The sequence below is a fragment of the Myotis davidii genome, unplaced genomic scaffold, assembly GCF_000327345.1.
Source record: "Myotis davidii unplaced genomic scaffold, ASM32734v1 scaffold847, whole genome shotgun sequence".
In the NCBI taxonomy this organism is placed as follows: Eukaryota; Metazoa; Chordata; class Mammalia; order Chiroptera; family Vespertilionidae; genus Myotis; species Myotis davidii.
The window spans coordinates 2,087,101-2,101,117 of NW_006298049.1; the positions used below are offsets into that span (position 1 = coordinate 2,087,101).

The 14,017-nt window shown below is 35.6% G+C and overlaps 1 protein-coding gene across 1 annotated transcript in view; it reads left to right on the forward strand.

Moving 5' to 3' along the window:
- Positions 1 to 13,549, forward strand: part of PSMC6 (proteasome 26S subunit, ATPase 6) — a 32,823-nt gene extending 19,274 nt beyond the window's left edge. The window contains 10 exon segments of the mRNA XM_006773791.2: positions 133 to 200; positions 428 to 542; positions 2,161 to 2,248; positions 4,379 to 4,440; positions 4,529 to 4,652; positions 5,096 to 5,157; positions 6,403 to 6,527; positions 7,009 to 7,088; positions 10,729 to 10,800; positions 13,061 to 13,549. Of these exon segments, the coding sequence (XP_006773854.2) occupies positions 133 to 200; positions 428 to 542; positions 2,161 to 2,248; positions 4,379 to 4,440; positions 4,529 to 4,652; positions 5,096 to 5,157; positions 6,403 to 6,527; positions 7,009 to 7,088; positions 10,729 to 10,800; positions 13,061 to 13,179 (915 nt within the window). The 3' untranslated portion in view covers positions 13,180 to 13,549.
- The last annotated feature ends 468 nt before the right edge of the window (positions 13,550 to 14,017 follow it).

Genomic DNA, 14,017 nt, shown 5'->3' on the forward strand with positions numbered 1-14,017 from the left:
TTTATAGCCTTCTGATGGCATGGTGCTAATGATCTAATATTAGTGTTCTCTCTGCAGGGTAAAAATGATTATTTGGCTTCTACATATTCTCCCCTTTTTAAGAGTTTAACTCCTTTTGTTTTACAAAATTAGCTTGACAAAAGTAAGCTGAAGCCAGGAACAAGAGTTGCTTTGGATATGACTACACTAACTATCATGAGGTAAGTTTCTGATTCTAATTAGTTTATTTTCACAGAGGGAAAATTTTGTCCAAAATATGTTTTTAGAGATCACTGAATATTTTGCCACTTCTCCTTTTACTAATTTCTAATTAGTTTAAACATTTTTAAATAAAATCACCTAAATGTGCTTGCAGCATTTATACTCTTATCTGTAGGCTGAGAGAAAATTCATTTTAAAAAGAAAAATACATACCTTGTCATTATAGGTATTTGCCAAGAGAGGTGGATCCATTGGTTTACAACATGTCTCATGAAGACCCTGGGAATGTGTCCTATTCTGAGATTGGAGGGCTATCAGAACAGATTCGGGAATTAAGAGAGGTTGGTAGTGTATGCTTTGTTTCTGAACTTTCCTGAAGGGAGAAAAGGGATGAAAAATTACTTTGTCCAAATAGTGGTTACTGAATATTATACATTTAATATTCTTGCTGAGAAGAACTGTACTGAATTTCTAGCTGTGAAAATTATATGTGTTTGTTAATGTGGAGATAATTTGATGTTAGAAAAATCCTTCTCTTTTTGACTGAGAATCTATCTTCTATATATTTATTTTTTACATATATAAAAGGCTAATATGCAAAGTATCCCTCGGGGTTCAAGTGGGAATTCGATTGCTCACTATGACGTGTGCTGACCACCAGGGGGTGGCACGGAATAAAGGAAGGCCCCAGCCAGCAGCCAGAAGGCCCTTATAGGCCCTGATCGCCAGCCAGACCTAGGGACCCTACCCGTGCATGAACTTCGTGCACTAGTCCTCTAGTAATTGATATAATTCAATGCTCATTCCTCTGTGATTTTATTATCATAGCAGGTTATTTGGTCAAAGCACATTTAGATAATGTGTAATATAGTTTTTCCCATACCCTTATTATTGTTAGCTTCCCACCCTTATAGTAGAGTAAGTTACCTGTGCCCTAAATATTTTCTTTTGGTAAAGCTGTTTACTGCTGTTTAAGAAAAATACTGGCTTTAAGGTGGCTTAAATATGGAAGTTTTATATACTTTTTTACTTAGTGGCAGTTATAACTTACCAAATTCCCCATTTTAGAATTATTTTGTACTAGAGCAGTGATGGTGAACCTATGACACACGTGTCAGAGGTGACCCCCACACTCCAGTTCCTGTAAAGGATCGGCCAGCATCCTGGTCCTGACCCGGGGTGGCACCGCCAGGGCTGGGTCACTGGACGAAGGCACTGACCCAAACGGGTCTGGGTTCATCAGCCTGTTTACCAAGACGTTGCCGGGCCCACCAGGACGGGCGATGGGTCCTCGTCTTAACCCAGAGGAGACCCAAATGCAAAATAGTATATGTCTTTTGATTTTGATGCTTAACTGATTGCTATTGTAGTGAAATTTTTTTTCATTGAGGTATAACTTACATTAAATAAGATGCATAGATTTAGCCCGAGTTAGTTTGGCTCAGTGAATAGAAAGTCAGCCTGCAGACCAAAGGGTCCCGGGTTTGATTCCAACAAGGGCATGTACCTCTGTTGCAGGCTCCACCTAGGCCTGCAGTGCAGGAGGTAACCCAACTGATGTATTTCTCTCTGCCTTTTCCTCTCTCTTCTACTTCCTCTAAAAATCAATGGGAAAATATCCTCAGATGAGTGTTAAAAAAAATCATAGATTTAAAGTGCACAGTTCAAATGTGTTTGGACAGATTATATACCTATATAACCATCACTCTAGTCAAGAGTGTAGTTTGTTAAAATAACCACACACTTTAATTAATTAATTTAAAAATATTTAATATTTTTTAGATGTAAGAGATATCTAAGAGAAACCTCTAATATAAATAGTTTTACATAACATGGGATTCTAGCTCTATTATGAATTGTGATGTGTATACCTAACTATACTGATACTTTTACTTAAACTATTTGAAAGTACATCAAAATCTTTACCAATGTTTAAGAAACATGCAACTTCTTTTCTAGGTGATAGAATTACCTCTTACAAACCCAGAATTATTCCAACGTGTAGGAATAATACCTCCAAAAGGCTGTTTGCTATATGGACCACCAGGTTGGTATTAATTATGTCCACCTCACGAATGAATGAATCAAGGAATAAAAAAATAAGTTGGAAATTTCATGTGGGCAATTCCAACCTCCACACTGTTGGGGGTAAGGAGAGATAGAAGATGTGTGTCTGCTGTCTCTCAGCATGCTTAGTCCCCTTGGGCCTCATACATAGGATACACAATTGACCCTTGAGCAACATCGTATTGGAGGCGCTGACCCCCCCCCAACACACACACACACACACACACACACACACAGTCAAAAATCTGCATATAACTTAAAATCCCTTGGTATCCTCAGGCACTGGTTCTAGGACCCACAGGGACACCACAATGTGCAGATGCTCAAGTCCCTTACATGAAATGGCATAGATCAATCTCCCTGTGTGCAGATTCCCAACTGCAAATGAAAGCAGTATTGGTACTTACTGAGAAAAACCCACACATTAGTAGACCTGTGTGGTTCTTAACATGCCCTATAATTCTAGTGCAGTGATGGCGAACCTATGACACGCGTGTCAGAGGTGACACGCGAACTCATTTTTTTGGTTGATTTTTCTTTGTTAAGTGGCGTTTAAAAATATAAAATAAATGTCAAAAATGTAAGTCTTTGTTTTACTATGGTTGAAAATATCAAAAAATTTCTATATGTGACACAGCACCAGAGTTAAGTTAGGGTTTTTCAAAATGCTGACACGCCGAGCTCAAAAGGTTCGCCCTCACTGTTCTAGTGTATTGTCCTATATGGTTCACAGACCTCTGGGTGTCGTTAGACACTTGTTGGAAATTTGCAAGGTCACAACTTAGTTTCATAATGCTAAGATCTTAGTTGCCTTTTTCACTGTGTTGGTGTCTGTGCTGATGGTGCAATTGCAAAGGGTAAAACTGCTCATGTAGCTTGATTAGTTAAGTCAGTGACACACAATGGTGCTAGTAGTCAATGTGTTTTTGACTGTTCACACTTGCAGTATTAAAATGCCAGTTTCACTTTAAAATGTCCTTGGTGAAGTAGTAAAAATTATTGTTATTAAATGTTGATACTTGAATAATATTTTTATTCTGTGTGATGACATGGAAAATACATATAAAGTACTTCTGCATATTGAATAGGATAGTTAATCTTTTGTGCAATTATTTGAGTTGCTAGCTGAATTAGCTGAAAGGATAATTTTTAGATAGTCTGTGGTTATCAGACTGTTATTGGTTGTTCAGACTGGTTATTGGTTATCTGGCACATGCTTTTCAAAAGTAAATGAAGTTTGCCTGTCATAAAGAAAACAACTGACACCATTTGTAGCCAGTGATAAAATTTAACCTTTCAAGGGAAAATTAGAGTTTTAAAACCTTACATCTGGCATTATGAGCTTGACAGCTTTCTATTACATACTTAAAAGGATGAATTGGTGATGATATTAGCAAATGTGGTCTTTTTAGTATTGTATAATGAAAAATACCAACGTTTTGGAGATTTTCAAAACTCACTGAACGAATAGTTTCTAAATAATCGATACTTGATATATAATATCATGCATGGGTTAAAGATCCATTTTGTGTGCAGAAGAGACCAATGTGTTTTAATGTAACAAGTTTCTATTGTAATCTGTAAATAGGGTTTAATATAGTTTTATTTTTTTATTAATCCCCACCCAAGGATATTTCTTCCATTGATGTATATATTTTTTTAGAGAGAGTGGGAGAGGGAGAGACAGAGAGAAACATCAATGTGAGAGGGACACAATGACTGGTTGCCTCCTACATGTGTCCCAACCCCAACTGGCCTGGGGATCAAGCTTGCAACTGAGGTATGTCCCTTGAACAGAATTGAACCCACAACCCTTCAGGCTGCTGGCTGCAGGCCAATGCTTTAACCACTGAGAAACCAGCCAGGGGCTGACATATTTCTAAATTTATTGTATTTGGTGTGCTTAAAATAAAATTACAAGAGATATTTTGAATAAAATTAAAAATTTTAATATTGAAAGTAAAAGTATTATGGAATTTTCACTGAAAATTCTGTTTAGGATTTAGCTTCCATTTTGCAGCATTTACTATCCAAAGGATTACAATCTTAAAAGGCTTTTGAAAGTTTGTTTTACTTTCCATCTAATTAAGACTTCTTTTGCCATTCCTAGGTACAGGAAAAACACTCTTGGCACGAGCTGTTGCTAGCCAGCTAGACTGCAATTTCTTAAAGGTAAAGGGAAGATTCTTTTTTGTAGATGTTGAAATTAAATTTTATTTGAATTATCTTATGTTTACCGTAATGTTTTTTCTTTAACCAGGTTGTATCTAGTTCTATTGTAGACAAGTACATTGGTGAAAGTGCTCGTTTGATCAGAGAAATGTTTAATTATGCCAGAGACCATCAGCCATGCATCATTTTTATGGATGAAATAGATGCTATTGGTAAGAGTAACTTGTTTTTTTTCTTTTCATCCTCACCCGAAGAAGGGAGAGATCTATGTTAACATCAATCGGTTGCCTCCTGTTTGCTCCTGGACTGGAAATCGAACTTGCCATCTTTCCAACTGAGCCACCCAGTCAATGCAAGAGTTACATCTTTAAAAATTTAAACTTTTTTTTAAAGTGTTAGGAAAATTTTTTTTAATTTAAAAGAACTTTTTCCCCTCGCCTCTCATTGAAACTTCTATGAAGTAGCAAAATGAATTGGATGTTGACATTGAAAAATAAGAAATATTATACTAAACTCATTGACTTTGTCAGTATAATTCTTACTACTTAATTTTCACCTTACTGGTTTTAACCCTATCCACTAGTCATATTTTGTCTTAAATGATGTTTATAGAAGAAAAGAGTAACGCATATGAAATTCCATGTCATTTTTTTAGGTGGTCGTCGGTTTTCTGAGGGTACTTCAGCTGATAGAGAGATTCAGAGAACTTTAATGGAGGTAATATTTGGTAAAGGGGTTTTATAAAGAAATCAATGTTTATTGAATAAAGAAGTGAACATTGGATAATTGAAGGTCAAATATGTACAGTTTAAATGAAGAATATACTTAAGAATATACTTAAGCCTTTCTCCACTTAAAAATCTGAAAGTGATAGCAAGATCCTAAAATACATTTCCCACTTCTACAAATAGAAGGTAGGTAGCATAGGTAATGCAGTGTCAAATTCTGTCTGAGAATGGGTATTTGAAAATTACTTTTCATAAATTAAATCATTTGTTCACAAGGTATACAGTATTTTAAAATTATAGAGTCTCTTAGAAACCTTAAATTGAGGTATTTTAAAACAACACTGATACTAGTTTTATTCATTAAATTTATGTTAGCTAACGTATTTTGTGAAAGAAATAGACATGTGAGGCTAGCTATATTTTTAAAAGTTTGTTGACTGCAATTAGGTTTTCAGCATGTATGCAAGAAAGCTTTAGGAATAAAAAAATGTTTAGTGTCTCATATTTCTATGTGTAGTAGAGTTATTTGAAAAGATATTTAATGGATTTATTATCAGATTTGTAGGATAATCATTATATCCAGTTGTCATAATGTAAATTTTATGTCAGACATACCATAAGCACTTTATATGTTAGATTTTATTATTAGTTGTTTTTTTTTAATTTTATATATTTTATTAATTTTTTCCAGGGAGGAAGGGAGAGGGATAGAGAGTTAGAAACATTGATGAGAGAGAAACATCAATCAGCTGCCTCCTGTACACCCCTACTGTGGGGATGTGCCCACAACCGAGATACATACCCTTGACTGGAATCGAACCCGGGACCCTTCAGTCCGTAGGCCGACGCTCTATCCACTGAGCTAAACCAGTCAGGGCTTTATTATTAGTTTTTATTTTTAAAAGTAATGAAGTGAAAAAAACTTGAACATTGGAAATCAGATCCACATAATTTAGTTCATAATTTTTGACCGGATGGAAACTTCCAGACTTAGTAAAACTACCTAATAGCTATAAAAAGATACATAGTGAAATAATCTTGAAACTTTGAAGATGGAAAGTATATTCCGTAATATAAGAGAAAAAAATTGGGTTCCGTGAAATGATGATTTTGAAGATTATCTGTAGGCAATACATTTCATGGTATTAGGCATATAAAAATTGTGCCTGTATATTTTTTAATGATTGGGATGTTTTGTAAAATCTGTCTATAATTTTTATAAATATATTCTTAGTTACTGAATCAAATGGATGGATTTGATACTCTACATAGAGTTAAAATGATCATGGCTACAAACAGACCAGATACACTGGATCCTGCTTTGCTTCGTCCAGGAAGATTAGATAGAAAAATACGTGAGTTAAGGCTCTTTACTTGCTCTCCATTTCCCTTTGTCTATGTTCAGTTCTCTCTCTCTCTCTCTTTTTTTTAAATATGTTTTTATTGATTTCAGAGAGGAAGGGAGAAGAAGAGAGAGAGAGAGAAACATTAATCAATGATGAGAGAGAATCATTGATCAGCTGCCTCCTGCACGCCCCCTACCGGGAATTGAGTCTTCAACCCAGGCCTTGACTGGAATCTAACCTGGGACCTTCAGTCCACAGGCCCGCGCTCTATCCACTGAGCCAAACCGGTTAGAGCTACGTCCTCTTATTAACTGTTAGTGCCAGTAACAGAGTTAGTGACACTCAACTTCACACCAGAGCCTTGCAAGCCCTGGGGGAGACTGAAATGATAGAATCCTCATTCCTGGTTTCCTGAGATGGTCAATCCTGCTGGGAGCCCAATTCAAAACAACTTGCTTGAATTTACTATGATAAGAACCAAGATATTATACCAGAGAGGTCACCCCCAGAGGCTAAGCAAGATTAGATATATTGAAAATCCATGCAGGTCCCATTACAAAGCATGGTGAAATAGGTAAGAAAATAACCTATTTTTATATATTATTTACATTTGGTAAATGAAGCAAAAGGCTATTGTATATCATTGGTAGCCTATCGAATATTTAGATTTAAATTTAGCAAACATAGTGGTCTTAAATTTGGCTAATATTTATTGATCATCTAATGTATGTTAGGAATTGTTTTAAGTGCTGGGGATATAGCTGTGAACAAAACTGACCAACTCCTGCCTTTATAGAACTTACATTCTTGTCAGGAACGATAGATAAAGTGAATAAAACATATAGTGTACTAGATGATGGTAAGTGCTGTGGAGAAAAAAATAAAGCAAGAAAAGGGGACTAGGTAATGCCAGGAGCAGGTGTGCATGTGTGTGTGGGTGCGTGTGTTTAAAAGGAAATGGGGAGGGGGAAGGCCTTACGAAGAGGTTGATTTTTAAGCAATGATCTGCAAATGTGAAGGAGTTAGATAGAAATATTTGGGGGAAAATCATGCAGAGTGAGTAGCAAGTAAGAAGACTTTAAAGCAGATGCATGTCTGGAACATTCTAGGGGCAGTAAAGAGGCAAGGTGTCTGTGGCAGAGTAAATGGGGCATTAGTACTAAGTGAAATCATAGAAGTAATAGGGACCAGATTGTGTAGAGCCTTATTGATGCCATCCTGTAGGAACTTTGACTTTTATTTGTGAAGATATGGATGCCATTGGAGGATTGTAAGCAAAGGAATTATTTTACTTTGTTATGTTTTAACTTTTTATTGTAGAAAATTAGAAATACATCAAAGGAGAGATAAGAGTATAATGAACTTCTAACCCTAGGTACTCACTCATCCCCCAGCCTCAATAATTATTAACTCTTTACAGATGAAACTGTAACTTCTCTGGATGTATTTTTAAAATAGAGGTGACAGAATTTGCTAATGAACTGGATGTGGGGTGTGAACTAAAGGGAAGAACCAGGAAGACCTAGGTTTTTTACTCACACAACTGAAAAGCTGAAATTACCATCAAATAAAAACACGGGGAGACTGGAAAGATTAGGTTTTAAAGAGAGAATGAGTTTAATTCTGGGTATATTAAATTTGAGATGCCAATTAGATACCCAAATAAAGATATTGATTAGTAATTCTATATGCATCAATAGTTCTTTGGGGGTGGTCTGTGCTGGAGATACAAATGTGGATAATAGCATAAAAATGATTGTTTAAGTCTTGAGATTAGATCAGATTTCTGAGGAAGTGAATGTGAATAGAGGAGAGCTTCAAAAACTGAGCTAATTCTGACATTAGGAAGTTGAGATGCAGAACCATTAAAGGAGACGGCGAAGGTGTCCCAGAGGCAGGAGTAGAACCAGAAGCTGGTGGTGTCCTGAAGATGAGTGAATGGTTAATAGGAAGAATTAATTCCCTATCAAATGCTGATAGTGGGTTAGATAAGAGGTCTGAGAATGGACCTTTGGATTTTTGGAGATCATTGGTGACCTTATCAAAAGCAGTTTCTTTGGGGTGGTGGGAATTGGGAATGAAAGCCTACTTCAGATGGGGTTTCAGAGAGATTGGGAGGAGAGACATTGAGTTTAGACATTTCTTTCAAAGAAATCTGTAGGAAAGAGGAGAAGGGAAGTAGAACTGTATCAGAAATGGAGATGAGGATTTGGGGGAGTTTTCTTTTAAGATACAAGAATTTAATTTTTATGCTGATGGGATCTAGAATGAGAAATTAATAGTGCACTTTCCTTGAAGAGAGGTTGGCACTGTCTATGAATATAGACTTCATTTACAAGAATAGGAGGGAAGGCAGACTATTATAGATGTTTATGATGACAGTTTCTCAAATATGGAAGGAACTTGTAGAATTTTTCTTCTGAATACTTTTATTTTCTAAATGAAATAGGAAGCAAGTTCAGAGTGAAGATTGGAAAGGAATGTTAGAAATTTGAGGACAGAGGACAAATTATAAAATAGTTTTCTATAGATTTGAAAGACTAGACTAGGGTAGAGGCCAGCAAACCATGGCTTGTAGGCCAAATTCTGCCTTCTGTTTTTGTAGAATAAAAAATTAATTTGTAAATAAATTTATATTATAACACAACCATTTATCTGTCTTTTGTCTATGATTGCTTTCCCACCATAATAGCAGAAATTAGTAGTTGTTTTTCTTTCTTTAATCCTCACCTAAGGATATGCTTTTGAATTTTAGAGAGAGGAAGAGAGAGAGAGAGAGAGAGAGAGAGAGAGAGAGAGAGAGAAGTATCATTGTCTGAGAGAAAAATCGATGGGTTGCCTCCGACTGGGGATCAGGCCTGCAAGCCTGCAAACTAGTTATATGCCCTGACTGGGAATCAAACCCATAACCTTTTGGAGTATGGATGACCTCCAACCAACTGAACCACCCCGCCAGGGCAGAAATGAGTAGTTTTGACAGAGACCATATGGCCTGCAAAGCCTTAAAAATATTTACTATCTGGCCCATTACAGAAAGTATGCTGACCCCTGGACTACGGGAATCTAGTAATTGTACTAAAAGCCCTTTAGAAATTAATGGTCCAGAATAATTACAAATAGTTGATTACTGCCTCTTAATATTTTCATTGCTCATGTGAAAGAATTTTGAGCTGTAAAGATGAGCTGAACTAAAAATGTCAATTTATAGGTTTCCGATACTGAGCTCTTGCTCGGTACCAGATGTTGTGTTAACCTTGGGAATTCCCATTCTCAGGAAGTTTATAATTTGGACCTGAATGAAGCTAATTAATGAATTATCTGTATGATTCTTTTAAAAAAAATTTTAAAATTGATTTCAGAGAGGAAGGGAGAGGGAGAGAGAGATAGAAACTTCAATGATGAGAGAGAACCATTGATTGGTTGCCTCCTGCATGCCCCTCACTGGGGATTGAGCTCACAGCCTGGACATGTGCCCCAGCTGGGAATTGAACTGACTTCTGGTTCATTGGTCCAGTCTCATCCACGCTGACTGGGATATCTGTATAATTTTTAATAGAGATTGACATACTCTAGATTGCCTGATAATGGGTGTCCCATCAGAGTTACATTGTAGCAGTTGTTTCTCTTTCTATTCCATATCAAGTCCATTACTGCTATTAGTTCTTCATTTTAAGTCTGTCATAGAAAGGTTACTTAATAGTTGTTATCATAGATCTGATACCACTCGAGCCTACACAAAAAAAAACCACAGAAAAGCTACCGGTGCTTAATTTAGCATTTGAAAATTCCATATGATAAAATTGTATCTGATGACTATTTTTGGTATATTTATATTTGGCTTATGAGATTAAATTCCATTGTTGCTACAGTTGTTTAGTGTCTTGGTTTATTCAAATTAAATATTTGGTTACAGTTTTAATGAGTTATAGCTTGACAGATAATCTAAAGTTCACATGTGTATAACTTTTTTAAAGATGTTTTCAGATATTGAGGATATTTCTTGGTTTTAAAGTTTCAGAAGTATGTTTATTTCTTCTTGGTGTTGGTTTACTTAGAATATAGTTTTTGGTTGTTAGTATTGTGTAATGTTAACAGAGTTGATGCCTAGCTGACCAAATTCAAAGTAGGCTCTTTAGTTTAAATTTTCCATTTATGAGCATGAATCAAAAACATCTTTTTAAAAAAATTAATTTCCAGTGCTTTTTCCTAACCAGATTATGAAGCAATTGTGAAGCTCTCAGATGGTTTTAATGGAGCAGACCTGAGAAATGTTTGTACTGAAGCAGGTATGCTTTTAAAGTATAGTGTTTACTATTGATTTGATTTAATTTGCTCAAAATGTGTTGAGTTTGTCTAAAAGCAGAGCCTGGGCTTTGTAAGGAGTTGGGTGGTTGTTTTTTTTTTTGGGGGGGGGTGGTAGGGGTGGAGAAGAATGATTCCAAGAAGCAGGAGGGAACAGGGCACATACTATGGGAAAAGGAAATGCTATTATAAGGGTGCACCATTGAGGTAGCTGCTCTAAGCAAGGGAGGGCTGATTTTGATGAGATCCAGAGATACATACCAGAATGCCATTTAGCATTATCCAGCTGAAATATTGGGAGATTGGCATTTATTTACCAGCTCTCATCCCCCATTGGATGAGATTTGTCCTTGAGAATGTTAACTCTTTTGCACTTTGGATGCCTAGGGTAGAGTGTGGAAAGACATGCATGTGATAGAATACTGGTCCCTGAAGTAAGTCTGAGGCTATACAGAACTGTGCACCCCCACCCGTGGCTGAAATGAGACTAGGCCAGCACCAGAGAAATCTCCAATGTGGATGACATGTTTTCTGATGCTAGTCTGTCAGCTTTGAAAGTTTGATTTATGAATTTTGTGTTCGTACAGCTTGTGTAAATGTAATCATTTTAAATAGAATTTTCTCTATGGGTTGTGTGATCCTTTTTTTATTTCTGGTACCAAGTGGCTTTAATACCCCACATAATAGTCAATTAATTTTCATCCTCCACACAGAATCTGAAAATCAAAAAAGTTGATTTCTATGATAAGTGTTACAATGTCTGATTTCCTCTTTTTCCATATCACCTTTGGCCTTATTTTAACATTTCTTATACATTCACACAGTATTTAAAGGCATGGCTTTTCCGTAAGAGTATCTTTGTGGGTATACTGTGACTCTGTATCTGAATCAGAAGATGTTCAAATCTAGAAATTCAGTTTGAATCAGAGTAAATCATGCTCACAAAGACTTAATAATGAGCAGAAAATAATATTTAATAGGTAAACTATCATGTGGTTTGAATTACTTAAAGTAATTTATGACATTCTCTTTCCAAAGTCTCCATTGACCAAATTATCAAAAGATTGCTTTAGTTAAAATGGAATCCAAACAAAAGCTCTCATCCCCCATTGGAGGAGATTTGTCCTTGGGAATGTCATAATCTTAAAGGCTGATATCATCCAATTATGATGATCTCCATTTTTTCATCATATATAAAGGAATGATTTTTAGCTATTTCCAACAAAGCTTTTAGCTTTTTAATGGTGGAACATTGATATTTGGAGACATATTGAAATTCTTTGGAGTATTTTTGTTAACATATCTTCCTGTAGGTTAAAATACACTATATCCAGTTATAGTTGTCTTTTCCTTTCAAATCCAGAGATTATCATACTTTCTAGATTAGACTACATCTCAGATTCATTCACTTACTAAGCAATGATTTGGATTCACAAGGTTTGGAAAAATAACTTGCCTTCAGTTATTTGACAAGTAACGTGTCAAAAACTTGAAGGAAAAAATTGAATTACAATACTTGAATGGAGAAGTTATCAATCAATTTGTATATAATTAAGGTAATTTTAATACATGAATAATGGCATTGAGTTATGTTAAAGCGTACTGTTCACTTTCTAAAAATTCCTGCTCTCTAACCTTTTGATTATTAACAAGGCTATCAGAATTACTGGAGGTGTTTTGTGTTTTCCCAAACCATACATGGGTTACTTCCTTCTAGGGAATTGCTACCTGTAGAGTTAAGAAACTGATGCTTAAAATGTGTATGTTTTGTTTATACTTGGATTTTGTTTTGTTTTTTCAAGATGCCATTTGTTACAGGGGTTGTGTGATTTAGAATATTCAGATAATTAATCTTGTTTTCTAGCTTTTGATTTGGAAAATAATGTTCATGATAGCTGGAAAGTCATTGAACAGTGATAGTGATTTTTAACAGATCAGAACTGCTGATTCAGAAGTAGTAAATCTACGCTCCTTCAACTTTACTAGTACTCCATAGAATAACATTATTTAGTTTCCCCTGCCCCACCGCTGCTGCAGGTCGCCTCCCTCTGTGGGAGGGGCCTGTGGGCTGGGGGGCAGCTCATGCATTGAGCATCTGCTCCCTGGTGGTCAGTGCATGTCATAGTGACTGATCATTCTGCTGGTCGTTCCCCGTTGGTTCGATTTGCATATTAGGCTTTTATTATATAGGATAGGATAATTCACATATTATATAAAGCAATCACATTATTTTGTTTTCCACAGGTATGTTTGCAATTCGTGCTGATCATGATTTTGTAGTACAGGAAGACTTCATGAAAGCAGTCAGAAAAGTGGCTGATTCTAAGAAGCTAGAGTCAAAATTAGACTACAAACCTGTGTAATTTACTGTGAGGATTTTGATGGCTGCATGACAGACATTGGCTTAATGTAAAAATAAAGTTAAGGAAAATAATGTATGTATTGGCAATGATCTCATTAAAAGTCATGAATAAAAACATATATGAATAACAAAAATTAGTAACTCAGTATTTGTACTTTAAGATTGGTACAGAAGAAATTTGTATGTTTGTTAATGTTGCATTTATTGCAACAGAAGTTATAAGTGTGTTGTAACTTTTCATATTTGTTGTGTGAGCATTTTATAAAACATTGAAAATGGTTTGAGATAGTAGTACATTTCTATGACTTATTTTATATCGTTTGTTTTCCTCATCCTAAAAAGTTGAATAAAATCTGTTTGATTCAGTTCTACATATATTCTTGTCTTTTGTAAGAGTACATTTATCACAGTCCTTAAGGTTCTTTATTTAGTAAGTAAACTATTTAATAACCAAGATGAACTTGTATTTAGGTTAGGGGTGGGGAACCTTTTTTTTGCCAAGGGCCATTTGGATGTTTAAAACATCATTCCCAGGCCATACAAAATTATCAACTTAAAAATTAGTTGCTAATTTGGTCAAACATTTAATTAAGTCATCCCTAATGCCTTGGCAGGGCCAGACCAAATAAGGCTGGCGGGCCAGATGTCCCCCACCCCTGATTTAGATTGTTGGCTTTTTAATTTTATTTCAAAACGGTACCCACACTGTTTTCATAACAGCATCTTACTGTGTTTTCATGCCTATATACCTCCTTTCAGGAAGTCTTTAATTTTCACCTACTGTAACTAGGCTGTATAATAGTTAATTGAAATAGTAGAAGCACATCCATAACCTTTTA